The sequence below is a fragment of the Lepidochelys kempii genome, chromosome 27, assembly GCF_965140285.1.
Source record: "Lepidochelys kempii isolate rLepKem1 chromosome 27, rLepKem1.hap1, whole genome shotgun sequence".
Lineage (NCBI taxonomy): Eukaryota > Metazoa > Chordata > Testudines > Cheloniidae > Lepidochelys > Lepidochelys kempii.
The window spans coordinates 2,948,280-2,974,843 of NC_136406.1; the positions used below are offsets into that span (position 1 = coordinate 2,948,280).

The following is a 26,564-nucleotide window of genomic DNA, read 5'->3' on the forward strand; positions in this document are numbered from 1 at the left end:
ACCCCCCTGGAGAGCATTGAGTTTGGGGTGGTTTCAATCCAACCTCAAAGCAGGAAGTGCAGGCTCGTTTAAAGCGCCACAACCAGGTATTTTCCAACCAGCCAGGTTTAACTGACAAGACTGTACACTCCATTGCAACCCACGGGCCTCGCCGTCCTCCTAGCAGAGCGTACCAGGCTAACAGGGAAATGCAGAAACAAATCCAGGAGCAGGTGGAAACCTGCTTGAAATGAAAGTAACTAGTAAATCAAATAGCCCCTGGGTGTCCCTGATTGTAATGGTACCTCAAAGGACAAAACCATGAGCTTTTGTGTGGATTACAGGAAGCTGTATGCTTTCCCAGCCTGACCCATACCCCACACCCCCAATAGAGGACTCACTGGGTCTATTGGGGGGTGCAAAAGTCATAAGCACACTGGATTTGACTCGTGGGTACTGGCAAATTCCCTTAGACGCTAAGCCCCAGGAAAACTCCGCTTTTCTATTGGAATCTGGATTGTATGAGTTTACAGTTCTGCCTTTTGGATTAACATATTCAGGGGCTTGTCAGGGACGTGCTGCAGGGGTTACACACATTTGCCAGAGCCCATATAGATGCCTGGGCTATTTTCAGTAGCATGACCACTTGAACCATGTAGGAATTGTGCTACAAAGGCTGAGAGAAGCCAACCTCACTGGCAAGGTCTCCAAGTGCAAGCTGGGGGCTGCGGAGGTGTCCTGCCTAGGACACAGGGTGGGCAGTGGGTTGGGTTTATTCAGAGCCTGGTTTGGGCAGTCCTGCTGATAGCAAATCCTTTGTGATTCACATGGACGCTGCTAACGCTAGGCTAGGTGCAGTGCTGCTGCAGGATGGGGTTGGGGTAAGAGGCATCCCATTACCTATGTAGCTAGGTAATGGGTAATTACCCAAACTAGGCTGTCATGGAGGCAGAGAGCTGGGCCATTGTCTGGGCTGTTATGCAACTTAAACCTTCTTTGTGTAATTAACAATTCACTGTGCTAAGTGGTCATGCCCCTTTGACAGGGCTGCCCCAAGCTAAGGGTTCTTCCTTGATGTGTAGCCCTCCAGGGATTTGACATGGAAGTAATTCATATCAAGAGAAAGGAGAATGCAGTGGCTGCTGCCTTATCGAGAATGGGGGAGGGTGAGGTTTATTCAAGAACGTCCGTGACACCCCTTCATACACTAGTTTAGCGTTGGGGGCGTGATGCTGGCAGGCCAGGTACCAGCTCTTGCCCAGGCTGTAGGCTTTAGCTAAGAACTGACACCCTCGTAGCTGGAGACCAGAGCAGGTCACCAGCGTGTTAGTTTTGTTCAAAATAGGGATGAGTCCGGCAAGAAGGTATTGAGTGATGTGACAAAGCTCTGTCCTTGCCTCCGTGGGTCCCGCATTTCCTGGCGGATTTCGCTAGCCTCAGAGGCTCCCTGTGGCCCTCCACGTAACCCTTCTCTCTCTAGAGACAAGGGTCACAGTCTACTGAGCCATTTTCATCATAAGCCAGCGAGGGAGGTGAGGAGAAATTATCCTTCCTTGCACAATCTCTGTTGTCTCCCAGTCTCAGTGATTAATCAGGGGGCAAAGGTCGGGGGGGGGAGCCCAGGCCCACCCTCTACTCCAGGCTCCAGCCCAGGGACCCTAATAGTATCAGCTATGGTAGCTGACCTTTTAGAAACATGACACGTACCATTCCCTGGGCTACTTCCCCCACAGCAGCCCTCACTTCCTCAAGCTCCACTTCACCCTTACCTCAGGGCCTCCTTCTTTGTGCGTGACATGGTGTGTACTGCTCAGCCTCTCCAACAGCGCAACTTCCTCCCACAGCTCCTGACATGCACACCCACCTGACTGGCTGGGAGGCTTTTAACTAGTTTCAGCCAGCCCCTGACTGGCTTAGAATCATAGAATATCAGGGTTGGAAGGGACCTCAGGAGGTCATCTAGTCCAACCCCCTGCTCAAAAGCAGGACCCATACCCAATTAAATCAAATTGGCTTCAGGTGTCCCAATCAACCTAGTCTTCTCCCTGCCTTCTGGAAAGTTCTTAATTGGCCCCAGGTGTCTTAATTGACCTGGAGCAGCTTCCATTTCACTTAACCTGGTACCAGGGATTTGTTTAGCATGGAGCTAATATATCTATCTCCCACTACTTTTCCATAGCCATCTGGCCTTGCCCCGTCACAGTGGTTAGACTCTGTGAAATGCGTGTACGTTGCTGCCTGCAGGGATCTCTCTGGGAATGAGGAAATTTCTACCTTTGACTTTATCACTGTGGAAATGTTTGCTTTGAACTTGTGAGCCCAGGTACAGGGATCACCTCCCTGCCCTTCCGGGACTATCAACAGCGGATGGGCCCTCAGGGAACATCCCAATACAAAGGCTTGGGTAATGGCCCTATCCCTCCAAGGAAGCTTGTCCTATGGACCTGGAAGCTGAATGAAGGCACAGAGACACAGGACAATTTCCCACTTCTTCCCCATTTGAACTCTGACAGGTCTAGAGACCCCAGACTGAAGCCAGAGATCCCCAGGGGTAAGCTCCTCGGTCTGCCCTGAAAAACACTTTGAATTGACAGATCACTACAACCGGTATGTCTGTGCTGGATAGTTTTAACCTGTCAATAACGCTCCTATTTCTTTCTCCTAGTTAACCAACCTTTAGCTAGGCCACGTCTGTGTTGCCACATACGCTGGCAAAACCATGGGCAGCGGGCGAACCCCCACTTTGGGGAGTCTAGCCTGCCAGCCCCGCCCCTTCCCCCAAGGCCCCAACCCTTCCACTCAAGGCCCTGCGCCCCACATGCCAGAGCCCCGAAACGCCCCCTTCCCCATAATAGGAGGAGTCCTGAGCCCTCCCCCCTGCGATCAGAGGAGCCCCGGCTCACCCACCCCAGCCACCCTGGGCCAGCCCCGCCAGCCCCAGCACTGGGCCGAGCGCCGCACCAGGCCGAACCGCTCCCCCCCGGAGCGCCAGGCTGGGCTGGCCCCAGGGCCAGGCCAAGTCGAGCCGACCCCCCAGGAGCGCTGAGCTGCTCTGCCCTGCCCCTCACCTGAGCCCCAGGCCGAGTTGCCCCCCGCCCAAGTGCTGGGCAGAGCCAGCACCCCCCTCCCCCGAGGCCCAATGCCTGACCGAGCCACCTCACTCCCCCACCAGACCCCCACGCCCACCGCTTGCTCGCAGCATCTCCCCCGCCCCCAAGGGGGGGAGGTGGAGCGAAGGTAGGCAGGTGGCAGCAGCAGTAGGCGCTGGGGGGGCCCTCAGAGAAGGGGCGGGTCCACCGCAGCCCGGTGTCCCTTGGCAGCGGCTGGGCCAGGAGAGGCTTAGCCTTCCCTGGCCTATTATACCCACCGCCCTGGGGCAAAACTGTGAAAAACCACCCCCCAGACGAATATCTTTCACTGGCATAAGCGACAGTGTACACAGCACTATGGCGGCAGGAGGGCGTCTCCCGCCAAGGCAGCTACCGCGACTCGTTGGAGGTGGTTTAATTAAGTCGCCGTGAGTGCTGTCTCCCATCGGCGTAGGGTGACTATATGAGCGATCTTAGTACAGATATAGCCAGAGCTTATCACAGGATTGGCTGCAGGCGGAAGATCTAGGGTAACAATGGATCTGGGGCAAGTGACTGGGCTCTCGGGACTGGAAGCAACCTGAATGTGCTGTGATTTTTGGTATGACCTTTTCTCCCAAAGTCCCGTTTGTCGGGGTGGCAAGATAGACTGGAGAGTCCAAGGGGACTGTCTGTGACTCCATGGTCAGACTGGGATAGTGATCCAGGAGTTCACATTTGTTACTGGCTTGGTGAAATCTAACGATAGACCACCCCACCAGCTGTGGGTGTCTGCTCTGTTTTCTGACAGTCTGCCCTGAGGCAGGCACTCATGGTCGCGGGCCACTCCGGACAGCAGGACAAGTCACCCCACGCTCCCACATCATGCTGGTTACATGTGATCCCTGTCCCATATCATGCTGGTTACACAAAGAACCCTCACTGGAAAATCAGGACATGGAACAAAAGATTCCGCCCTTTGAAGTCCCTCTAGGTGGGCGGTGCCCTCTTCCATACCCTGCCCCACAGGGGAGCGCCTGCCCCTCTCCCGCTTCACACCAGCCCCAGCCAGGACCACGCTGTAGGAAGGTTTCTCTGAGGCTGCAGAGCAGGGCTCTGGTGAGCTCTGTTTCTCCCTGGCCTCTCAGTTTGTCCCCCCAGCAGCAAGGAGGCCGTGAGATCCCCAGCCCAGCCACTCCTGCGGCCTCTCGCACTTCCGCTTTTTCAGAGATTGCCAGCGCCCACAGGTTTCTGTGGCGGGTGGGTCGGGGGGTTGGAAGCGGAACAGTCTTTCAGTTCAAGTGCATGTAGAAGAAAGCTGAGCAGGAGAAAGTGCCAAGACCATGGGGCGGGAGGGGGCCAGCCCCCAGGCCAGATCTCTAAAGGTTCAGCACCCACCACGATCAGCTCTTTGGAAAAAAGCCCATTAAAATCAGTCAACTGGCAGGGTGGGGAGCACCGGCGGGTTTCGGGGAGCAGGCCGCCGGCGGGTTGCGGGGAGCAGGGCGCCGGCGGGTTGCGGGGAGCAGAGCGCCGGGGCCGGCGGGTTTCGGGGAGCAGGGCGCCGGGGCCGGCGGGTTACGGGGAGCAGGGCGCCGGCGGGTTTCGGGGAGCAGGGCGCCGGCGGATTTCGGGGAGCAGGGCGCCGGCTCGGTTGGGCTTGGCTGTGTTCGGGGAGCACCCTGGGCTCTCTTCCCAGCTCTGCCGGCTGTCGCCCTGGGCCGGATCTTAAGCTGTTTGCAAAATCGGCAGCTGATTGTCAGCCCCCGCCCGAGGGAGCCGGACGCTGCAGCAGGGACCGGCCTCCAGGTCCGGCCCCGAGAGCGGCGTGAGAAGCCGCCAAGAGCCGGCAGCCCCAGGGCCGCCCCCGCCCGGCTCCCCTCGGGAAACGCTGCTGGCCCCGCGCCGAGCCGCTCTCGGTCCGTCTCCAGGGCGCGCCGGGGCTTGTGTCTGCGGCACCGGGCTCGCCTCCGGCGGGGGGGCTCGGGGGGGCCTCGGGCCTGGCGGGGGGGGTCACCCTGGGGGGGGCTCGCGCGGGCGGCCTCGGGCCTGGCGGGGGGGGTCACCCTGGGGGGGCTCGGGGGGGCCTCGGACCTGGCAGGGGGGGTCACCCTGGGGGGGCTCGCGGGGGCGGCCTCGGGCCTGGCGAGGGGGCTCGCGGGGGGGCACCCGGGGGGGGCTCGGACCTGGCAGGGGGGCTCGCGAGGGGGGCTCCCTGGGGTGGGGGGCTCGCGGGGGCGGCCTCGGGCCTGGCGGGGGGGTCACCCTGGGGGGGGCTCGCGGGGGCGGGCTCGGGCCTGGCGGGGGGGCTCGCGGGGGGGCTCGGACCTGGCGGGGGGGCTCGCGAGGGGGGCTCGCGGGGGCGGCCTCGAGCCGGGCGGGGGGGCTCGCGAGGGCGGCCTCGGGCCTGGCGGGGGGGTCACCCTGGGGGGGGCTCGCGGGGGCGGGCTCGGGCCTGGCGGGGGGGCTCGCGGGGGGGCTCGGACCTGGCGGGGGGGCTCGCGAGGGGGGCTCGCGGGGGCGGCCTCGAGCCGGGCGGGGGGGCTCGCGGGGGCGGCCTCGGGCCTGGCGGGGGAGGTCACCCTGGGGGGGCTCGGGGGGGCCTCGGACCTGGCGGGGGGGCTCGCGAGGGGGGCTCCCTGGGGCGGCACCCGGGGGGTCTCGGGCCTGGCGGGGGGGTCACCCTGGGGGGGGCTCGCGGGGGCGGCCTCGAGCCGGGCGGGGTGTGGGGGCGGGGGGCGCAGACCAGGCCGCAGGGGCAACCACGTGCGCGGACCCGCTGGGTCACGTGACTGGCTCGTCACATGACCTCCTGGGGCTTCCCGCGGGGCGCAGTCCCCCGCGCGCTCCGCCGCCTTTGAGGGCAGCGCCCAATGGGAGCGAGGCAGGCCGCGCCCCGTGACCAATCCGGAGGAGTGGGCGGGGCCGGCGGCTGGAGCGGGGCTCGCGGGGCCCGGGCGCTGCAGCCGGTCGGGAGCCGCCGGGTCGGTGCGCGCGGTGCAGCCTCAGGTGCGGGGCCGGGCGCGCTGCGGGGGGTCCCCTTCGGCCTGGCTTTTCCGGGGGGGCTGGCGCGTGGGGCCCCGGGGGGAGCCCGGCTGGCAGCTGCCGGCCCCGGCCCCTTATTGTCCCGGCAGGGAGCCCCCTCCGCGCCCCATCTGCAGCCCCCCGGGGCTCCCCGCCGCGGGTAGGGGCGCGGTCGGGTCGGGTCTCGGCTCGTGTCTCGGGTCGTGGGTCGGCTCCTGTCTCGGGTCGGGTCGTGGGTCGGGTCTCGTCCGGTCTCGGGTCCGGTCGGGTCTCGTCCGGTCTCGGGTCCGGTCGGGTCTCGGGTCCGGTCTCGGCTCGTGTCTCGGGTCGTGGGTCGGGTCTCGTCCGGTCTCGGGTCCGGTCGGGTCTCGGGTCGGCTCGGCTCGTGTCTCGGGTCGTGGGTCGGGTCCGGTCGGGTCTCGGGTCCGGTCTCGGGTCGGCTCGGCTCGTGTCTCGGGTCGTGGGTCCGGTCTCGGGTCGTGGGTCCGGTCTCGGGTCGTGGGTCCGGTCTCGGGTCGTGGGTCCGGTCTCGGGTCCGGTCGGGTCTCGGGTCGGGTCCCTGGTGCAATGCGTGGTCGGCACGTGGCCCCTGCGCTGCGGGGCCCAGACCGGGCCCGGGGCTGCAGCTGTGGCGGGCGGTGCCGCTTGCACCAGTGCCCGGCGGGACCGGCTGCGCTGGGCGCGCTGGCCTGGCTGTAAGGGCTCCTGGGTGGCGTCGCCCCGCTGCCCACAGCCGGTGCCCAGCTGGGCCAGCACTTCGCAGCGCTTCCCCTGTGGCTAGCGTGGGAGGGGAAGGGCTCGGAGCCAGGGGCCCTGAGTTCTGTTCCTGGCTCTGGACCTTGGCAGGCCAGGCTAGCTCTGTGCCTCAGTTTCCCCTTCTGTGGTGGTGGTGGGTGCTGCTCTTCCCAAGGTTGTGTGGCTTACTGGGTGGTGCTGCCCAGGCACGACTCCTGCTGGCGGCCTGTCGTCCCCTGGCTACCCAGGGCGTGATTCATATCCCCGTGTGATGTGGGAGCGAGTGAGCAAAGAGACAAGACTCATGTGACTAGCCCAGCCGTGCTGCCTGGATCCTGGTGCACCTGCCTGGCATCTCGTCTCCTAGGCAGGTGCTGGCTGCTGGAGATGACATAAGACCGGTGCTCCCCTAGCGGGCACGCTCTGCCAAAACTGGCCTCTCCCCAGCACCCTCCGCCTCGCTTATCTTGGGGCGGGTTTGACCATGGTGTTAGTATGTGGGATGGTGTGGGGCTGGCCCCCTCCGTGAGGGCCCATGGCCCAGCTGGGTCTCCACGGCCACAGGGGGTTGGGTGTACAGCAGGCAAATGAGCGCATTAACCATTGCACTAGGAATCTAGGGCTTTCTACCCTGCCATGGCTCGGGGAGGGTGGTGCTGTCTCCTCCCACACCCAGGCTTCCCCTCGCTAGGTCCCAGTAAAATCCAGAGCCATGTCTCCATCAGGAGTTTAGGCAAGTGCAGGCAGCTCTCTCCTGGTACCGCCACACCCACTGGGCAGTGAAGACTCCCCAAGTCCCTTCCCGGCTTGGTGGCTGTGCCCCGGCTCATTGGGCCCGTCATGCCCCTGGCATGTGGATGAGCTGCCTTGGACTGGACCTGGAATGGCCCAGGCAGGTTGCTGCGAGCCCGAGCTGTGTGACCAGCAGTTTCTGGACCGAGTGCCCGTGGGCTGGCGCTGCTGTTCCGTTTTCTTGTCCCTGACGTGGGGACACCTCTGCTTTGGCATTGCCCTTCTGGGAAACAGCCCTACGTGCATCTCAAGCCCTCTGTGAGCAAAGCCCAGCCAGCTAGTGTCTGTCTGGTGCCCAGTCGTCTGGTCCAGGTGACTCTACGGATGTGTCAAATTCTTTGCCTGGGGCGGGTTTCCCAGGACTGCTGCAGTTTAGATGCTGTGCCTTGGTCCTGCTGGGTGGGGGTGGGGCCCTCGCCCTCCCCCCCCCCTCTCTCTCTGCCCTAGTGCAATAGCTGTTTGCATCCCTGCCTTGGCTCCCATCTACACTACAGGAAGAGCAGTGTTGGGGAGACTCCGCTACAATATGGTCATCTTCCCCGGCCCCTGACCCAGCTAAAATGCATCCCCATGTTCGTGAGCTGGATGGGAGCTGATCAAGTGTCTAACCATCTCCCCAAACCGGGCTGCAGCCTGGGGTTCAGTGGGACAGATAGGTCCTGTCTACAGTACCAGGTGAAATAGTATTAATCATATCAGGGTGTGGCTGTACCCTCAATCAGCTCCCCTACATGGTAGCTTTTCCAGTGTAGTGGGCCCTGAAAGGGTGGGGTGTGTTGAGGGACCCAGCTGTTTGCACCGCACTCTGCCACCCGTCTTTCTACTTTTGCTTCCCCATCTGGCTTGTCCTCCTCTGTCATTGGGTTTTGTTTCCTTCACAGCTGGTAGAAACTGGGTGCAAACTCAGCTATGTGAGTGAAGTAAGAGGAACTGGTGGAGGCAACCCCCAGCTCCAGTGCACTCGCTCGGATCTTTATTGCACACTCGCCTGGCGCTCTACATGAGCTGTAAACACCGCGTGCTGCTTTCGCTGCAAATACTGTTACAGGTCTCTCCGAGGGCAAGGGGCAGCTGGGGTGAGTGAGCGCTATGGGACACGCCTGAGGCTCCTTTGCACAATCTAGGAGGGCACATGGTGGCGGGCCCAGAATGCACATGAATCTAGGGGTGGGAAGCAGCAGTGGGGGAGGCAGGAAGGTCCTTTGCTTGTGTCTGTGCGTGATGTGCCCCCGGGAAGGCACTTCTGGACATGCTTGTGCTGAGAGGTGCGTAGCCCTCCACAGGTGGGGATTGAGCCCTACCCTGGGGAAGCATTGTCCCCTGGCAGATGGGGAAACTGAGACCTGGGGAGGGAACTTGCCCCCGGTCACCCAGCAGGTCAGTGGTGCGCTGGCAATGGGAGACAGGTCCTGGCCCCCAACTCGGTGCAGGGATGGCTTCTTTTCAGCTAGAGCCATGGGAGCTGTGCTCCAGCGAGAGTCCCAAGGATTGCAAGGAGCTGAGGTTCAGCGCACGCCCTGTTCCCACTGTGGGGTTATGAACTGTGCCCAGAGCCAGACCCGCTTTGCTGCCCCTTACCAAGCCCTCGGGGGCTCAGAAGTGACTGGGAGCTAGTTTGGTCCCCAGCTCTGCCGCTGACTGGCTGCCTGAACTTAGTGCAATCGCAGCCCCTTTCAGTGCTTCAGTTTCTCCACGTGTACAATGGGGCTCCCCCTCCTACGGCTGGGCGCTGCAGTGTGAGAACTGCCGTGAAAGGCTGCTGAGCCGACAAGACTCGCGCTCTCAGGCTCGACGATAACATCGCTGATGAGCTGGGGGGAGTTGGTTAACCACACCGTCACCCAGAGGCTTGCACCCGGGCCGGGAGGCTGTCCCCGTGGTGGCTGCTCTCCCACAAGTGCTTATCACCCCTGTCTGGCTGTGACCTGCCTCTCCAGCCTGCTGACAGGAGTGCTGGGCCAGAGGCGGGGGGAGCCAGAACCAGACTCCCAGGGCTGGCTGGCAGGCAGGAGAAAGCGTGTGGGCAGGGGGGAAGCGAGAGCACGTGGGGGCCTGCTCTGGCCAGCAGGCGTCTGACTCCCTGCCGCTCTGGTACCTGGTGCAGAGCCCTCCCTGCCTGTGCCGGTCTGTCCCCCGGTTGTTGGCATGAAGCAGCCCTGGTGCTGGGCACAGGCTCTCCAGGCTGAGTTGGGTGCTGGGAGCTGGGGGTGCAGCGTTCCAGGGGCAGCTGGTAGGAGCAGAGGGGGACTTGTGGGGTGAGAGGCCCAGTGCCAGGGGTTGCTCTCTGGCGGGAGGAGGGGATCTGGCCCTCATTTGCCCCATGAGCAAACACTGAGCTGTCGACGCGGCGGCACTGGGGCGGGTGGCAGGACAGAACTGCCTCTGCCCAGGAACGACCCTCTGCCTAGCTGCTGGGGGGCTGTCGTGCCCCAGCAGGCTGAGCCATGCCCCTTGGGCTGCAGCATGAGGTGAGGGCTGCGTGCTATCGGGGAGCCGCAGCTAAGGGTTGCGTCTCGTGGTTACAGTGCATGAGGGGAACGCGGCTAGAGGCGCATGCAGCTGCTGGGGCCTGGAGCCAGGTGGAGGGCGGGCACATGTCTCCATGCCCATGGGCAGGGGCCGGGTGAGACGCCCCCTCCCGCCCCCGATGGAGGCAAGCAAACCCTTATCCCACCGGCCCAGTGCCAGGGGTTGCTCTGCGGGGGCAGAGGAGAGCCTGTAGGGCCCTGTGCTTTGCTGGTGGGTGGGGCGGCTGGGAGCAGGATGGGACAAGGATTCCCTGGCTGCATGGAGTGAAACTCCCTGGGCTCTGGTGGGCTGGCGGGGGGGCGTGCTCTGGGCAGCGCAGGAGCTGTGGGACCATTGTCAGGCCAGGTCCAGCCAATGCTGGGGCTCCGGTTCCAGGATCAAGAGCACCGGGGAGCGGGGGAGATCGGGGAGATGAGTCGTGGCTCCGGCCCAGGCCTGCTCCCCACTATCCCGCCCCCCCCCCCACCCGTCTCTGAGGGGCTTTCTGGGGCGGGTGGGATCTTCCCAAGGGGCTGAGCGACGCCTGCCCCACTGTTCAGGGCTTGTCTCTTGAATTTAGGCAGGTGGAGTTGTTCCTCGCCTGACCCAGTGGGCACTTGACGCTGCCTGCCATTGGGGGGCACCATGAACACAGGGCAGGGGGAGGCTGTGATTCCCCCCCCCCCCCCCCAGTTCTGTCCGGGAGACACCTGCACCGAGCAAATTGCAGCTGCCCCTCCCTGCCGGCAGGCGTGCAGGTGTGAGCACTTCCCCCGGCTGCAGTGGTGCTGCAGGACCTCCCCCGGCACACTGCCCGCCCACAGCCCCTCTCAGCACCGCCCTGGCCTCAGTACAGACCCTGCCTGCCTAGCCGGCCTGCAGGTCCCTGCCGTGCGTACACGTGAGACCAATGGCTGAGTGGCAGTGGGCCCGGTTCACCCAGGTCGACTCCAGAGTCCCCTGCAGCAGCCAGGGAGCGTGAGTAGCCCCTTCCAGCCCGAACGTCCCGGAGCAGAAGGAATGAGCTGCCCGGCCTCTCCCTGGCCGGGGTCATGGGCCTCGCCAGCTCACAGCAGGGCAGGAGAGGGCTGTCGGGCCAGAATAGGACTCCAGAGTCCTGGCTCTGTGTTCTAACCACTGGCCAACGCTGCTGGAGCTCAAAGGGGCTGTGAAGCCGGGGAGGACGGGCCAGACATGTCTCCGACAGGCCCAGCTGCTTCCCAAGCTGCTGTGCCCTGATACACGGCTTGCATTTCCGCCTCTCTGCTGCATCCGTGTTTCTGCTGGCCTGTGGCCAGATCCCCACTGGGGCCGCAGCGCTGGGGGAGGGGGCCAGGCTGGAGATCTGGGTGGAAGCTCTTATCAGCCTGGACTTTGTGCCGTGGGGCTGGTTTGGTCACTGATCCCCTCCCAGAGCTGGTTCCCAACAGCAAGGGGGCGGAGGCTGCATACCAGGGCCTAGCCCGCCAGCTGAACCCTGCATCGCGCCAGCGGCTCTGAGCAGCGTAAGGCGCCTGTGCAGCCTGCGGGGGCTTTCCCTGGGCGCGGTTGAGCACTGTGGGACGGGCACGAGGCAGTGTCACAAGGGGGGCAGCTGCCGTGCTGGTGGGTCCCAGCCGGAGGGGGGCAGGAGGGACCACACCTGAACCACAGCCCCCACCCCAGCACTGGGATCCGCTGGTCCGGCCAGGTGCAGCTGTGGGGTCACCGCCGCGGCCAGGGCCCTCACCTAGAAGCAGGCTGGTGCCAGAGAACAGCTCTCAGAGCGGGTGGGGGGCCCTGGCTGGGGAAGTGGCCTGCTGCATTAGCCGGAGGGGTGGGGCTGGGGCTGGTGTTGTGGCTGTTTTTGTGCAGTGGGGTCTCCTGGTTCAGGGGTGTGGGAAAAGGTAAGTACTTACCCCCATTTTACAGATGGGGAAACTGAGGCACAGAGGCAGGTGAATGATTCTGCTTGTCCCCGGCTGCACAGCATGTCGGGAGCAGAGCCAGGGACAGAACCAAGGAGTTCTGCTTCCCTACCCCCGGCTGCGTCTGGGGTCCTGCCTAGCCCCACAGCCAGCTGGCGGCTCAGGGTTAAAGCCAGGTGCCCCAGGAAACATGGTGGAGTGAGGCGTCTGAGCAGCTGTTGGCTGGTCCCTCGCAGGGTCTCTCCCCAAGGATGTGGTCGCTCGTGCCATTGTGGCTGGCGCTGTCTGGAGCAGTGACCTCCCTGCGGTGCCCCGATGGCCGGGTGTGCCAGGGGCTTGATGTCTGCTGCCGGGATCCCGGAGGGGATGGCTATGCCTGCTGCCCACCGTCTCTGGTGAGTGTCTGCGTCACATCCCTGGCGAGGGCTGGAGGGGTCGCTATGGGCGGTGAAGGTCTCTCAGAGCCAGCCGCTCTGGCCTGCGTGGAGTGAGCTCGCTGGGTCTCTGGCCAGTGCCCCAGCTGGCACGACGCTGCAGGGCCTGAGCTGCTCTCGTGGCTGGGGGTGTGGAGGGAGTCGCTCCTGGGGACGGGAGGAAGAGCCCGGGGTGGGGCGGGCGGGAGCATTGTCGTAACCCAGATCCCTAGCGGAAGCCTTGCAGAACCTGGCTGTGATTAACTGCCCTGCTTGCCTCATCTGCTGTCCCACCCCGCGCTGCCAGGAGCCTGTGGTTAACCCTCCTCCACCGGGTGCTGAGGCCCTTCCCTCATGGGGGGAGGGGGGGGGATCCAGTCCCTTTGTGCCCTCTGGAGCAGCCTGGGCCCACTGTCTGGGAGTGAACAGGACCCCCTGCCCTGAGCTCTGCGTGCTGGGGGGCAGACCCTGGTCTATACACCAGGGCAAAACCCCCCAGCCAAAAATGGGTAGAAACTGCCGAAACTCAGGGGTCTCCTGCCCTGTCGCAGGTGCCCCGGGCAGAGCTGGGCCCCCAACCGGGCCAGTTAAGGGGAAGGGACCTGCCCGCCAGCACCCTCCTGGTTGCGCTGGTGCCCGACGTGGAAAGCAGACATGTCTGTGCCGGGTGCCCTTCCCAGCCCAGGCTGTGAGCGCTTGCTGTACGTCTCCCCCGCTGAGAGCCCGGCACCCCTGGGGTGGGATCTGGGGGTGTTTGAGGGTCTGCTCAAGGCAGTTTAGTCTGGCTGCTCCCAAGCCATGACTCAGCCCCCCTGCTCTGACCAGGAGCCAGCGGGTGGTTTTGGGGGGCCATTGTGCTCTGGGCTCCCGGCATTGCATCCCTCTCACCCTCTGCCTCCTCCACCAGGGCTCCTCGCACTCCGTGCCTATGACCCAGGCCAGCAGCGTGGCCAAGCCTGCCGGGACCGTGTGCCCCGATGGTACCTGGTGCCCCGTGGAACACAGCTGCCTGCGCACGTCGGCCGGCTCCTTCAGCTGCTGCCCATTGTCAGAGGTAAGTGCCTTGCCCAGGGGGTGGGGGTCTCCGTGTGTTTGCTGTCCAGCTTGTTCTTGGGACGTGAGCGGCCGTACCCACAGTCCCAGGGTGGGCTGCTGGGCTGGCCCATACTCCCCAGAGAGCTTCCTGGCCAGCTGCCAGGCTGGTTCAGACCCTGCCTGTAGGCAGGGTGTGGGGAGAGGGGTCTCCCCTGGGGGTCAGTGGAAATACCTTCCACCCAGGGCATAGTCACACTGTGGAACTCCCTGCTGCAGGGAGGCCAAGAAGGGATTGGCTGTTCCTGTGGGTCCATGGGACACTCCGAGTTGTCACCATTGCCGCTAGCGAGGACGGGAGCTCAGACCTCCTCCTTCGGGGCTTCAGCCTGACTCAGATTAGGATGAGGCATTCCGGGCTGGCTGGGGAGGGGGAGCAGATTATACTACATCTGCTACTGTGGGGCTTCTTGGTTCACCTGGAGCTGGCCCCTGCGGAAGACAGGACATGGGGCTGGGTGGCCCGTGGTGCCTATGTGGGAGTAGAGGGCATGGGGGCGGTACAGTGCCGGGAGTTACCGGCTGCAGAATGGATTGTAGTGCATGGCTCTGGCTCTCCCTGGTCCTGAAAACTCCTGCTTGGCCACAGGCTGGGTGTTTTCCTTTACCTCCCCCCGTCCGTAGCCCAGGGGGGCAGTGTTTATTCTGGCCTGGGGGAAGCAGCATTCTCCGGTGCTTAGAACTGGGGGTCTCAGGATTCCTGGGTTCTGTTCCCCATCCTCTTCCACTGAGTTCTGTCCCCTCACTGTGCCTCAGTTTCCCCATCTGTGTGTGTGTGGGGGGGGGAAATGTTGGGGTCAAGGGGTCGGAGCTGCTTGGTGCTGGTGTCCATCTGCCTCGGGTGCATTCCCGTGGCCCATGTGGCTGCACCCAGCCACTGTCCCCTGTCCCAGGGTTCAGGGTGCTGGGATATGCTGCAGCAGCCCCTCCCCTCTGCCCCGTGGCTGTCTGGGCCGCCCAGAGCCATCTCCTTTGTCTCTCCTCAGGCCGTCGCCTGTGCCGACAGGCATCGCTGCTGCCCCCAGGGGTCCCACTGCAGTGCCGACGGCAAATCCTGCTTTGTGTTCCCAGGTATGGGGTCGGGGGGGACCGGCGTGACCTCCGGGTGTCCGGGGCCCCAGCGTCCGAGTGTGGCTGCTGCATGACACAAGGGGACCCTGTTGGCACTTCCAGCCTCTGCCTCTGGCCCCGGGTCTGGTGCCGACCGGGCTCTGCCCGATGCCAGGGGCTCTGCCCAATGCCAGGAGCTTTGCCCAGTGCCCAGCGGCTCATGGCGGCCACGCCACATGCCTGGCTGCACTGGTGTGGGAGGGTTTGGCTTCTAGTCCTCCAGCTGTTGGATTGTGGGGGGCAGGGTCTATAGCAGGGGCGTTCCCATCGCACTGGGGGCAGGGGCTCGTGGATTCCCCTACCCGGGCCCCAGTGGGTCTTGGACTCCCCTGGGGAGGGCCCTGGAGCAAGAGAATCCAGCTGGCACCTGCTGGTGGAGCTGCTTGCTTGCCCAGGTGGTGCCTGCCGAGTGGCCTCTGCCTGTGGGCGAGGGGCTGAGGGCAGGGCTGCCCTGGCTTCTCCCTGCTGAGTGCCAGGCGCTGGTCACGCTCTTGGCAGGTCTCCCGGCCGCTGATGCTGTCCAGTGCCCTGATGGCGAATCAGAGTGTCCCAATGAGTCCACCTGCTGCATGATGCCCACTGGCTCCTGGGGGTGCTGCCCCATGCCACAGGTACCGGGTGGCAGGAAGAGGGCTCTGGGGGTGTGTGCAGGGAGCTCAGGGCTGGGATATAGGGAACGTTGAGGAGATGGGCTGGGATGCAGGGGGCTGTGGGTCGGCTTGGGGGCAAAGCTGGGGTACAGGGGGCCGTGGGTGGGTGGGTGTCAGGGCTGGGATATGAGGGTCCGTGGGTTGACTGGGGGGACAGGGGTCAGGCCAGGATACACAGGGCTCAGGGGGACGTGGGGCGGCAGGGGTGGGATACAGGAGGCTGTGAGTCAGCTGGGGGAGCAGGGTGGGTCTGGGACACCAGGGGGGCAGGGGTGGGGCTGGGATACAGGGGGCTCTGGGTCGGCTTGGGGGCAAAGCTGGGGTACAGGGGGCCGTGGGTGGGTGGGTGTCAGGGCTGGGATATGAGGGTCCGTGGGTTGACTGGGGGGACAGGGGTCAGGCCAGGATACACAGGGCTCAGGGGGACGTGGGGCGGCAGGGGTGGGATACAGGAGGCTGTGAGTCAGCTGGGGGAGCAGGGTGGGTCTGGGACACCAGGGGGGCAGGGGTGGGGCTGGGATACAGGGGGCTCTGGGTTGGCAGGGGGTGGGACTGGGATAGAGGGTTCTGTGGGTCAGCTGTGGAGGCAGGGGTGGGGCTGGGATACAGGGGGCCTGGGCTGACAGGGGGGTGGGGCTGGGATGCAGGGGGCCGTGGGTTGGCAGGTGGCAGGGCTGGGATACAGGGGGCTATGGGCTGGTATGGGGGGCAGGCTGGTATACGGGGGGCTGTGGGTCGGTGGGGGGGCAGGGCTGGTATACAGGGGGCCATGGGTCAGAGCTGGTTCTGGGGCAGCTGTGCCAAGCCAGGGCGAGGCGCTGGTGTGAGAGGTGCTGGGGGTCGACCTGGGTGCCGTGTGGTCGAGGTGGGGGGCCAGGGAGGGAGCTGGCGGGGTTGCTGGCTCCCTCTCTGCTCTGCCACGTCCCGTGTCTCTGGCAGGCCGCGTGCTGCGTGGACAAGGTGCACTGCTGCCCCCATGCCAGCACCTGCGACCTGGAACATGCCCGCTGCCTCTCAGCCGCCGGCGAGCAGCCCCTGGGCAGCAAGGTGCCGGCCCGGAAGCGTGCGCCATGGCAGGGAGTGCCAGGTATGGCACGGCCAGGGGGTGGGGAGCGGTCCCACGGGCTGCTCGGCCCCACGTGTGGGGGTCCCGGGGCGCAGGCTGGGGGGGCGGGGCTCACCGTGCCATGTGGTGCCCTCTGTGTCGGGCCCGCACCCTGGCTGGAGGAGTGAGCTAGCCCCTTGTCTGGGGCGCGCTGTGCTACAGGGGCTTCCCCTGCCCCGCATCGTCATGGAAGACACTCGTTACAGGGCTGCTCGGGCAGCAGAGACGGCCCTGGGATCCTGGGGGCGAGGTGGGGGCGTGTCGTACACCCAGGGGCTGCTTCCCTTCCTGTGCACTGTTAAACAGCAAGCAGGCTGCCCCCAGAGGTGGCTGCATTGCAGTGGTGGGTGTGTACATTCAGTAGGACACCCCCTCAGCTTCTCTGGGAAGAGGAGTTGGATACAGGGGTCACCGGCTGTCCCCAGAGCCGGGTTGAGAGCTCACCTTACGGGGAGGCACAGCCCCCATGGTAGGAGGTGACCCCAAGCCTGCTCCTGGGCCCTGCCTGCAGCCGGGGCAGAGGCCTGTGGGGTGGCAGGTGCTGTCAGGGCCCTGGTGGGGCAGCTGGGGGGGTGGGGGAGGGCTTGGTTGGTCTGTGCCCCCCTGACCTTGCTTCCCCTGCCCTCCCCAGCCTCATTTATCATGATCACCTGCCCCGGCCACCAGTCAGCGTGTCCGGATGGCACCACCTGCTGCCAGCTGCCCACCAGCCAGGACGGCTGCTGCCCACTGCAGAATGTGAGTGAGGATGGGGCGGGCAGGGCAGGACGTGGGTTACGAGTTACCCCTCCCAGGGTATTCTGTGAGCTGCCTGTTCCCTCTGCCCCTCCTCCTGGTGTCCTAGGGCAGCCAGGAGCCTCCCATGACTTGGGATGTCTGTGCCCCACTGCAGGCGCCAGCCCCTTTCGGATTGACGCCTGCCCCGTGGCACAGAAGTGCTGCGGAGTCCGGTCTGGCATCCTGCGCCCCTGGGCAGGTGAAATCCGGCCCCCGCTACAACGCGGCCCAGGGGGTGGTGATGCACCAGGCCTGTGGAGAGGAGAGAGCCCGGCCTGGGGGAGGGGAGTGGGCTGGGGGGGCACCCTGGGTGGGCATCACGCTGCACAGAACAGGGCGTCTGGCAGTCTGCGTCATGTCTTAGCGTGCGGCTGGCCAGGCTCTGCTCCTGCTGGTCTCCTGCCTTGGACTGGCACCAGCGATCTGCCCACACAGCCGCCGCCTCTGGTATCTGCCCCAGACTGATGCCAGTGCTGAGCCTCGGGGGCCAGGTTCACACCGTGCTAGGCAGGCAGGTTCCCTCAGGCCTGCTCTGAGCATGTCCCAGCTCCTAAGGGCCCCTCTCAGAAGTTCATTGTTGGGCTGCGTCCCCTAGCTGGTCCCCCCAGCAGTGGCTGCATTGCAGGGCTGCTGGGGGCTGGGTGTGCCCAGAGAAGACGCTGTAGAAATGGCTGGGGCCTAGGGGGCCCTGCCAGCCAAGTTCCTGCCTGAGGGAGGGGCTGGCGGCTACCTTGGCGCTGAGCCCCTGGGGGACATCCCCCACCGCACCAGTGGTTGGCTGCCCCGGAGCTGGATTTGCCTGCCCCGGGGCCCTGGCCATACAGTGGGTCTAACCGGGCATGGGTTCTTCCCCGGCACTCCAGGCCGTCTGCTGCAGCGATCGCCTGCACTGCTGCCCCCCCGGGGGGTCCCCAGAGGTGGATGGCGGTGGTGGGGCTGGGGGTCGGGGCTGGGGGGGCGGGGGCCAGCAGTGGATGGCAGTGGTGGGGCTGTGTGTCGGGTTTGGGGAGGGCCCCCAGCGGAGGATGGGGGTGGTGGGGCTGGGGGGGCGGGGGCCAGCAGTGGATGGGGGTGGTGGGGCTGGGGGGCGGGGCTGGGGGGGGCACCCCAGCAGTAGATGGCGGTGGGGGGGCGGGGGCCAGCAGTGGATGGCAGTGGTGGGGCTGGGGGTCGGGGCTGGGGGTGTCCAGCGGAGTAAGTGGGGGGTGGATGTTGTCATCACACATACTGAGTCTCCTCCCCCCGCCCAGGCCGTGTGCTGCCAGGACCATGTCCATTGCTGCCCCAAGGGGTACACCTGCGACCCGGCGGGGGGCAGCTGCCTCCCGCCCGCCGCCCCCGTCCCCTGGCTGGAGAAAACCCCGGCGCGGGTGCGAGCGCCCTCTGCTGGCCGGGACGTGCAGTGCGACGAGCAGACCAGCTGTCCTGAGGGCAGCACCTGCTGCAGGCTGGCCACCGGGGACTGGGGCTGCTGCCCCCTGGAGGAGGTGGGTCGGAGCGCAGGCTACAGGACACGGTCGGCACTGAGGGGTGACCAGCAGAGGACGGGAACGGTGGGGCTGCGGGTCGGGTTTGGGGGGGGTCCCCAGTGGTGGATGGGGGTGGTGGGGCTGCGGGTCGGGGCTGGGGAGGGTGGGGGCCGGCAGTGGTGGGGCTGTGGGTTGGGTTTGGGGGGGGTCCCCAGCGGTGGATGGGGGTGGTGGGGCTGGGGGTTGGGGGGGGCCCCCAGCGGTGGATGGGGGTGGTGGGGCTGCTGGTCTGGTTTGGGGGGGGTGGGGGCCAGCAGTGGATAGCGGTGGTGGGGCTGGGGGTCGGGGCTGGGGGTGTCCAGCGGAGTAAGTGGGGGGTGGATGTTGTCATCACACATGCTGAGTCTCCTCCCCCCGCCCAGGCCGTGTGCTGCCAGGACCACGTCCATTGCTGCCCCAAGGGGTACACCTGCGACCCGGCGGGGGGCAGCTGCCACCCGCCCGCCGCCCCCGTCCCCTGGCTGGAGAAAACCCCGGCGCGGGTGCGAGCGCCCTCTGCTGGCCGGGACGTGCAGTGCGACGAGCAGACCAGCTGTCCTGAGGGCAGCACCTGCTGCAGGCTGGCCACCGGGGACTGGGGCTGCTGCCCCCTGGAGGAGGTGGGTCGGAGCACAGGCTACAGGACACGGTTGGCACTGAGGGGTGACCAGCAGAGGACGGGAACGGTGGGGCTGCGGGTCGGGTTTGGGGGGGGTCCCCGTGGTGGATGGGGGCTGCGGGTCGGGTTTGGGGGGGGTCCCCAGCGGTGGATGGGGGTGGTGGCGCTGGGGGTTGGGGGGGGGGCCCAGCGGTGGATGTGGGTGGTGTGGCTGCAGGTCGGGTTTGGGGGGGACCCAGCCGTAGATGGCGGTGGTGGGCCTGGGGGTCGGGGCTGGAGGGGGTGTTGGCCAGCAGTGGATGGGGATTGGTGGGGCTGTGGGTCGGGTTTGGGGAGGGCCCCCAGCCGTGGATAGCAGTGGTGGGGCTGGGGGTCGGGGCTGGGGGGCCCCCAGTGGAGATGGCTAGAGGTGGGGCTGGGGGTTGGGGGGGGGCCCCCAGCGGTGGATGGGGGTGGTGGGGCTGCTGGTCTGGTTTGGGGGGGGGTGGGGGCCAGCAGTGGATGGCGGTGGTGGGGCTGTGTGTCGGGTTTGGGAGGGGGCCCCCAGCGGAGGATGGGGGTGGTGGGGCTGTGGGTTGGGTTTGGGGAGGGCCCCCAGCCGTGGATAGCGGTGGTGGGGCTGGCGGTCGGGGCTGGGGGGGGGCACCCCAGCAGTAGATGGCGGTGGGGGGGCGGGGGCCAGCAGTGGATGGCAGTGGTGGGGCTGTGTGTCGGGTTGGGGGGGGCCCCCAGCGGAGGATGGCGGTGGTGGGGCTGGGGGTCTGGTTTGGGGGGGGCCCCCAGCCGTGGATGGCGGTGGTGGGGGTCGGGGCTGGGGGTGTCCAGCGGAGTAAGTGGGGGGTGGATGTTGTCATCACACATGCTGAGTCTCCTCCCCCCGCCCAGGCCGTGTGCTGCCAGGACCACGTCCATTGCTGCCCCAAGGGGTACACCTGCGACCCGGCGGGGGGCAGCTGCCTCCCGCCCGCCGCCCCCGTCCCCTGGCTGGAGAAAACCCCGGCGCGGGTGCGAGCGCCCTCTGCTGGCCGGGACGTGCAGTGCGACGAGCAGACCAGCTGTCCTGAGGGCAGCACCTGCTGCAGGCTGGCCACCGGGGACTGGGGCTGCTGCCCCCTGGAGGAGGTGGGTCGGAGCACAGGCTACAGGACACGGTCGGCACTGAGGGGTGACCAGCAGAGGAGGGGAACGGTGGGGCTGCGGGTCGGGTTTGGGGGGGGTCCCCGTGGTGGATGGGGGCTGCGGGTCGGGTTTGGGGGGGGTCCCCAGCGGTGGATGGGGGTGGTGGCGCTGGGGGTTGGGGGGGGGGCCCAGCGGTGGATGTGGGTGGTGTGGCTGCAGGTCGGGTTTGGGGGGGACCCAGCCGTAGATGGCGGTGGTGGGCCTGGGGGTCGGGGCTGGAGGGGGTGTTGGCCAGCAGTGGATGGGGATTGGTGGGGCTGTGGGTCGGGTTTGGGGAGGGCCCCCAGCCGTGGATAGCAGTGGTGGGGCTGGGGGTCGGGGCTGGGGGGCCCCCAGTGGAGATGGCTAGAGGTGGGGCTGGGGGTTGGGGGGGGGGCCCCCAGCGGTGGATGGGGGTGGTGGGGCTGCTGGTCTGGTTTGGGGGGGGGTGGGGGCCAGCAGTGGATGGCGGTGGTGGGGCTGTGTGTCGGGTTTGGGAGGGGGCCCCCAGCGGAGGATGGGGGTGGTGGGGCTGTGGGTTGGGTTTGGGGAGGGCCCCCAGCCGTGGATAGCGGTGGTGGGGCTGGCGGTCGGGGCTGGGGGGGGGGCACCCCAGCAGTAGATGGCGGTGGTGGGGCTGGGGGGGCGGGGGCCAGCAGTGGATGGCAGTGGTGGGGCTGTGTGTCGGGTTGGGGGGGGCCCCCAGCGGAGGATGGCGGTGGTGGGGCTGGGGGTCTGGTTTGGGGGGGGCCCCCAGCCGTGGATGGCGGTGGTGGGGGTCGGGGCTGGGGGTGTCCAGCGGAGTAAGTGGGGGGTGGATGTTGTCATCACACATGCTGAGTCTCCTCCCCCCGCCCAGGCCGTGTGCTGCCAGGACCACGTCCATTGCTGCCCCAAGGGGTACACCTGCGACCCGGCGGGGGGCAGCTGCCTCCCGCCCGCCGCCCCCGTCCCCTGGCTGGAGAAAACCCCGGCGCGGGTGCGAGCGCCCTCTGCTGGCCGGGACGTGCAGTGCGACGAGCAGACCAGCTGTCCTGAGGGCAGCACCTGCTGCAGGCTGGCCACCGGGCACTGGGGCTGCTGCCCCCTGGAGGAGGTGGGTCGGAGCACAGGCTACAGGACACGGTCGGCACTGAGGGGTGACCAGCAGAGGACGGGAACGGTGGGGCTGCGGGTCGGGTATGGGGGGGGTCCCCAGTGGTGGATGGGGATGGTGGGGCTGTGGGTCGGGGCTGGGGAGGGTGGGGGCCAACAGTGGATGGCAGTGGTGGGGCTGTGGGTTGGGTTTGGGGAGGGCCCCCAGCGGAGGATGGGGGTGGTGTGGCTGCTGGTCTGGTTTGGGGGGGGTCCCCAGCGGTGGATGGGGGTGGTGGGGCTGGGCGTTGGGGGGGGCCCCCAGCGGTGGATGGGGGTGGTGGGGCTGCTGGTCTGGTTTGGGGGGGGGTGGGGGCCAGCAGTGGATGGCGGTGGTGGGGCTGGGGGTCGGGGCTGGGGGTGTCCAGCGGAGTAAGTGGGGGGTGGATGTTGTCATCACACATGCTGAGTCTCCTCCCCCCGCCCAGGCCGTGTGCTGCCAGGACCACGTCCATTGCTGCCCCAAGGGGTACACCTGCGACCCGGCGGGGGGCAGCTGCCACCCGCCCGCCGCCCCCGTCCCCTGGCTGGAGAAAACCCCGGCGCGGGTGCGAGCGCCCTCTGCTGGCCGGGACGTGCAGTGCGACGAGCAGACCAGCTGTCCTGAGGGCAGCACCTGCTGCAGGCTGGCCACCGGGGACTGGGGCTGCTGCCCCTTGCCGGAGGTGCGGAGCGGAGGGAGGTTGTCCCTGGCAGCGCTGCCCTTAGCTTAGGTCTTGGAGCAGTGCTTCTCGGACTGTGGGTCGGGAACCAGTTTCAATGGGGTTGCCAGGGCTGGCTTCGACTTTCTAGGGCCATGGGCCTGAGCTAAAGCCTGAGGGTGGTAGGGCTCAGGTTACAGGCCCCCTGCCTGGGGCTGCAGCCCTTGAGCTTCCACCCCCTGTCCCTCCCAGCGGAGGAGGGGAGTGGTGGGGCTGCGGGTTGGCGTTGTGGGGGGCACGCAGCGGAGGAGGGGAGTGGTGAGGCTGCGGGTTGGGGGGCCCCCAGCGGAGGAGCGGAGTGGTGGGGCTGCGGGTTGGTGTTGGGGGGGGTGCGCAGCGGAGGAGGGGAGTGGTGGGGCTGCGGGTTGGCGTTGTGGGGGGCACGCAGCGGAGGAGGCGAGTGGTGAGGCTGCGGGGTGGGGGGCACGCAGCGGAGGAGCGGAGTGGTGGGGCTGCGGGTTGGGGGGCCCCCAGCGGAGGAGCGGAGTGGTGGGGCTGCGGGTTGGTGTTGGGGGGGGCACGCAGCGGAGGAGCGGAGTGGTGGGGCTGCGGGTTGGTGTTGGGGGGGGCACGCAGCGGAGGAGGGGAGTGGTGAGGCTGCGGGTTGGTGTTGGGGGGGGTGCGCAGCGGAGGAGGGGAGTGGTGAGGCTGCGGGGTGGGGGGCACGCAGCGGAGGAGCGGAGTGGTGGGGCTGCGGGTTGGGGGGCCCCCAGCGGAGGAGCGGAGTGGTGGGGCTGCGGGTTGGTGTTGGGGGGGGTGCGCAGCGGAGGAGGGGAGTGGTGGGCCTGTGGGTCGGGGTTGGGGGGGCAGGCACACAGCGGGAGGGGATGGGGGGCGCCCAATGGAGGAGTTGGAAGGGCGGATGCGTGTTGTGGTCACGCGCGCTGTCTCTTTCCCCTGCCCAGGCCGTGTGCTGCCAGGACCACGTCCATTGCTGCCCCAAGGGACACACGTGCGACCCGGTGGGGGGCAGCTGCCAGCAGGCCCTGCTCTCTGTGCCCTGGGCACCCAAGGCTCCAGCACACGTTCCTGGCGCCGCCCAGAGCAGAGGTGTGAAGTGCAACCAGACAGTCAGCTGCGAGGACGGGCAGACCTGCTGCAAGAGCGAGACGGGCACCTGGGCCTGCTGCCATCTGCCGAATGTGAGGGCAGGGCGGGGGGCTGTGCCCATCTCCTGGGCGTGCAGGCGCACGGCCCACCCCTGCCACTAGGTGTCCCTGCCAGGCTTCTTCAGTGCCAAGGGGTGCCGGGGGCAAGGTGAGGCCCCGGCTCCTCACAGCCATGTTTGTGCCCTGTGGCTGCGCTGTGCCCCACCTCGCCCCTTGGCCTGAAGAAGGATGTCTTCAGGGCTTAGAGAAGGTGTGAGCCAGGACTCCTGGGTTCTCTTCCTGGCTCTGGCAAGGGCTTGGGGTCCGGTGGGTTAGAGCAATGGTTTTCAAACTGGGTCATGACCAGAAGTGGGTCATGGAATGTCGGGCATTGGGTCATGGCGGCTCTGGTCAGCACCGCTGGCCGGGCCGTTAACAGCCCCACTGGTGATGCTGCCCGGCTCAGGCAGGCTAGTGCCTACCTGTTGACACCGCGCTGCACCCCCAAGTGGCCAGCAGCAGGTCCGGCTCCTAGGCGGGGGGGCCACGGGGCTTCACCTGCTGCCCCTCCCCCAAGCACGGCTGCGCACGGCCAATGGGAGCTGGGGGAGGGCAGTGCCTGTGGGCGAGAGCTGCATGGAGCTGCTTGCGCGCCTCTGCCTAGGAGCCGACCGGCTGCTGGCCGCTTCCGGGGCGCAGCGCGGTGCCAGGAGAGGCAGGAAGCCTCTGAGCTCCCCCAAAGCCCTCACCCCTGCACCCCAACCCTCTGAGTCCCTCCCAAACCCCTCATCCCTAGTTTGGGTGGGTCACGGGCATCAACAATTTTCTTCAACTGGGTCACCAGAAACAAAGTTGGAAACCCTCTGGGTTAGTCTGTGTGTGGGGAGGGCAGTGGGGTCTGGTGGGTTAGAGTGGCGGTGGGAGGGGTCAGGAGCCAGGACGCCTGGGTTCTGCCCTGGGTGACGCCCTGTGAGCCCTGCCAGGCTGCTCTGTCTCTGCTCGGTGCTGGCTGACCGCTCTCTCCCCAGGCTGTGTGCTGTGAGGATCACCAGCACTGCTGCCCAGGGGGCTACACCTGCAACCTGGCCACGCAGAGCTGTGAGAAGCAGCAGGCTGGGCGGGTGCTGCCCGGGGCCCTGAGCCTCGTCGCCTCCCTGCTGCCCGCCAGCCCGGAGCCCAGCAACCAGGTGACCTGCGACGCCCAGCACTACTGCCGCACCCGCCAGACCTGCTGCAAGGCTGCCTCGGGCACCTGGGCTTGCTGCCCCTACTTCATGGTGAGCGACGGGAAGGGGCTGGCTGCCCGCCCCAGGGCAGCACAAAGCCCTGCCTCTCACGCCTCCAACATCCGCCCAGCCCCTCCCGCCGGCTGCCTGCTCAGACCCTGGACCTCAGCCCCTCCCAGCTGCTGGCCCCCACCTGTCTGCCTGCTGTGGCCTCGGCCCCCAGTGACCAGGGCTGGAGGTCGTTCTATGGGCCAGGCCCCTGGCAGGGGAACCGGGGGAGGTTGGGGACTCTGTGACCTGCCCCATCTGCAGGGCAGCTGCTCCCTCTGCGGGGGACCCCTCTGTGCTCCAGCCCGGCTGCCCCCGGCAGACAGTAACATGCCTCATCTCTCCACAGGGCTCCTGCTGCCCCGACCAACGCCACTGCTGTCCCTGGGGCTACCGATGCTCCAGGTTGAGCCTCGACTGCAAGCGGCGCTGGCCTCCACGCTGGGACGCCGGTGCCCCCTGGCTGCTGTGAGGGCACCCCTGTGCCCACACTGAGGGGGGAGTGGGGATTGCTCTGGCCCCTCAGTCTGCCTGTCTGACTTCCAGCCTCGGGGGCCTTTTCTCTGGCTGCCCCAGGACACACAGGCCCCATGCTCTGCAGGACCTGTCCCACCCAGCCCCCTGGGGCTAAGCACATGGGAGAGCGCCCCCGCCATGGGAGTTTAACCCTGGACACAGCGGTCTGGGCACATGCAGCTTCGTCCTCTGCTCCCATTGCTGCTTTCCTGCTGGGAGCTTGGAAGGTTAAGGCTCCCACCCCACTCCAGGCTCTTCTCCTTCTGTGGGGGCTTTGAGGCTGGGCTGGGCCAGGCCAGGCCCTCCTCCCCCACTGTTGGGAGCTAGGGGCTGCAGTAGGGCCTGGGAACCTGGGTTGAAGAGCAAGGCGGCTGGGCTGCTTTGCTTTCTACAGCCCCCCTTGGCATCTGTGTCTCCCCCCATTTCTCCCTGGCACTCGGGCCCCTCCCTGGGTCCTGTTGTGCTGGCTGTGAAAGCCGGGGCTGGGAAGGCTGGAAGGTGGGCACTGCAGTCTGGCTCCTGGCACTCTCCTACCCTAGTCCCTGAATGTGCGTTGCCCTGAGCTCGTGCCTGCACTGTGTCTGCTAGCCCCCCAGTGCCAGGAGTCTCTGCTGCCTGCCCAGCCCCTGCCCCCCTCACAGCTGCCCCGAGAGCCCAGGGCCAGACTGGCCCATGCCCTCTGGTCACCAGCTCCCTTGCCTCTAAGAGTGCCCCACCTGTGGCTGGGGCTTGTGCCAGGAACGGGGGCCCAGTGCCTGGTGCCATTAGGGTTGAAGTGGCTGGAAGAGAGTGAGAACCAATAAAGGGTGTGGAGGACGGTGCTGGCGTCAATCCTGTCTCCTTCCCTCTGCAAAACTTCCCCCAGCCAAGGGGACTGTGCCACCAGCGTGCACATCTCCCTGCTCACCCCAGCCTGGACTCCAGGGCCCAGCCTTGTCCTCCCTTCTCTTCCCTGTAACACAGCTGGCCTCCAGTGCTGTCCCTCCTGGCATGCAGCTGTGGCCCATCCAGCCCCGGGCGGAGTGCCAGTCCCCACTGCTGCAGTGTGGCAGGATGGGGGCCTTGGTCCAGCAGGGGTGCTGTAATGGCCCAGCTGGGCCCGAGGCATGGGCCTACTGCCTGCCCTGGGCACTGAACGGGTGCAAAGCGGCTGCTCCATGGTTCTGCTTTGCAGGAGAATGGCACAAAACTGCCTGCCCCCCTCCCCTGGGCAGCTGCCAGGTGTTACTCTGAGCCTAGATTTGCTTTAATGTCAATGGGCCAGCTGCTGTGCTGGCTGCCAGCACCCATGTGAGCTCCAGAGCAGCATTGCACAGCCACCCATTGGCTGCCTGCCTCCCCTCCCAGCTGTACCAAGCTGCTGGGGGGGCCCAGCTCCAGGCTCTTGCATTCCAGCAGGCCTTGCA

General features: G+C 66.4%; 1 protein-coding gene across 4 annotated transcripts; it reads left to right on the forward strand.

Annotated features, from left to right (window-relative positions):
* Nucleotides 1-5,950: 5,950 nt before the first annotated feature.
* On the forward strand, nt 5,951-25,979 carry GRN (granulin precursor). Of its 4 annotated transcripts, XM_073326436.2 has the most exons (16): nt 6,007-6,056; nt 8,480-8,674; nt 12,250-12,408; nt 13,334-13,480; nt 14,505-14,589; nt 15,127-15,239; nt 16,218-16,365; nt 17,015-17,121; nt 18,411-18,647; nt 19,052-19,288; nt 20,173-20,409; nt 21,305-21,541; nt 22,008-22,244; nt 23,186-23,422; nt 24,397-24,645; nt 24,992-25,979. In XM_073326436.2, the coding sequence occupies exons 3-16, from the start codon at nt 12,265-12,267 to the stop codon at nt 25,112-25,114; spliced, it is 2,538 nt and encodes an 845-aa protein (XP_073182537.2). In that variant the 5' UTR covers nt 6,007-6,056; nt 8,480-8,674; nt 12,250-12,264; the 3' UTR covers nt 25,115-25,979. The 4 variants fall into 4 exon arrangements, with proteins under 4 accessions (XP_073182535.2, XP_078706899.1, XP_073182537.2 ...); XM_073326434.2 differs by lacking the exon at nt 8,480-8,674 and having other exon boundaries at nt 5,951-6,056; XM_073326435.2 differs by lacking the exons at nt 6,007-6,056; nt 8,480-8,674 and adding an exon at nt 10,838-11,084.
* Nucleotides 25,980-26,564: the final 585 nt, after the last annotated feature.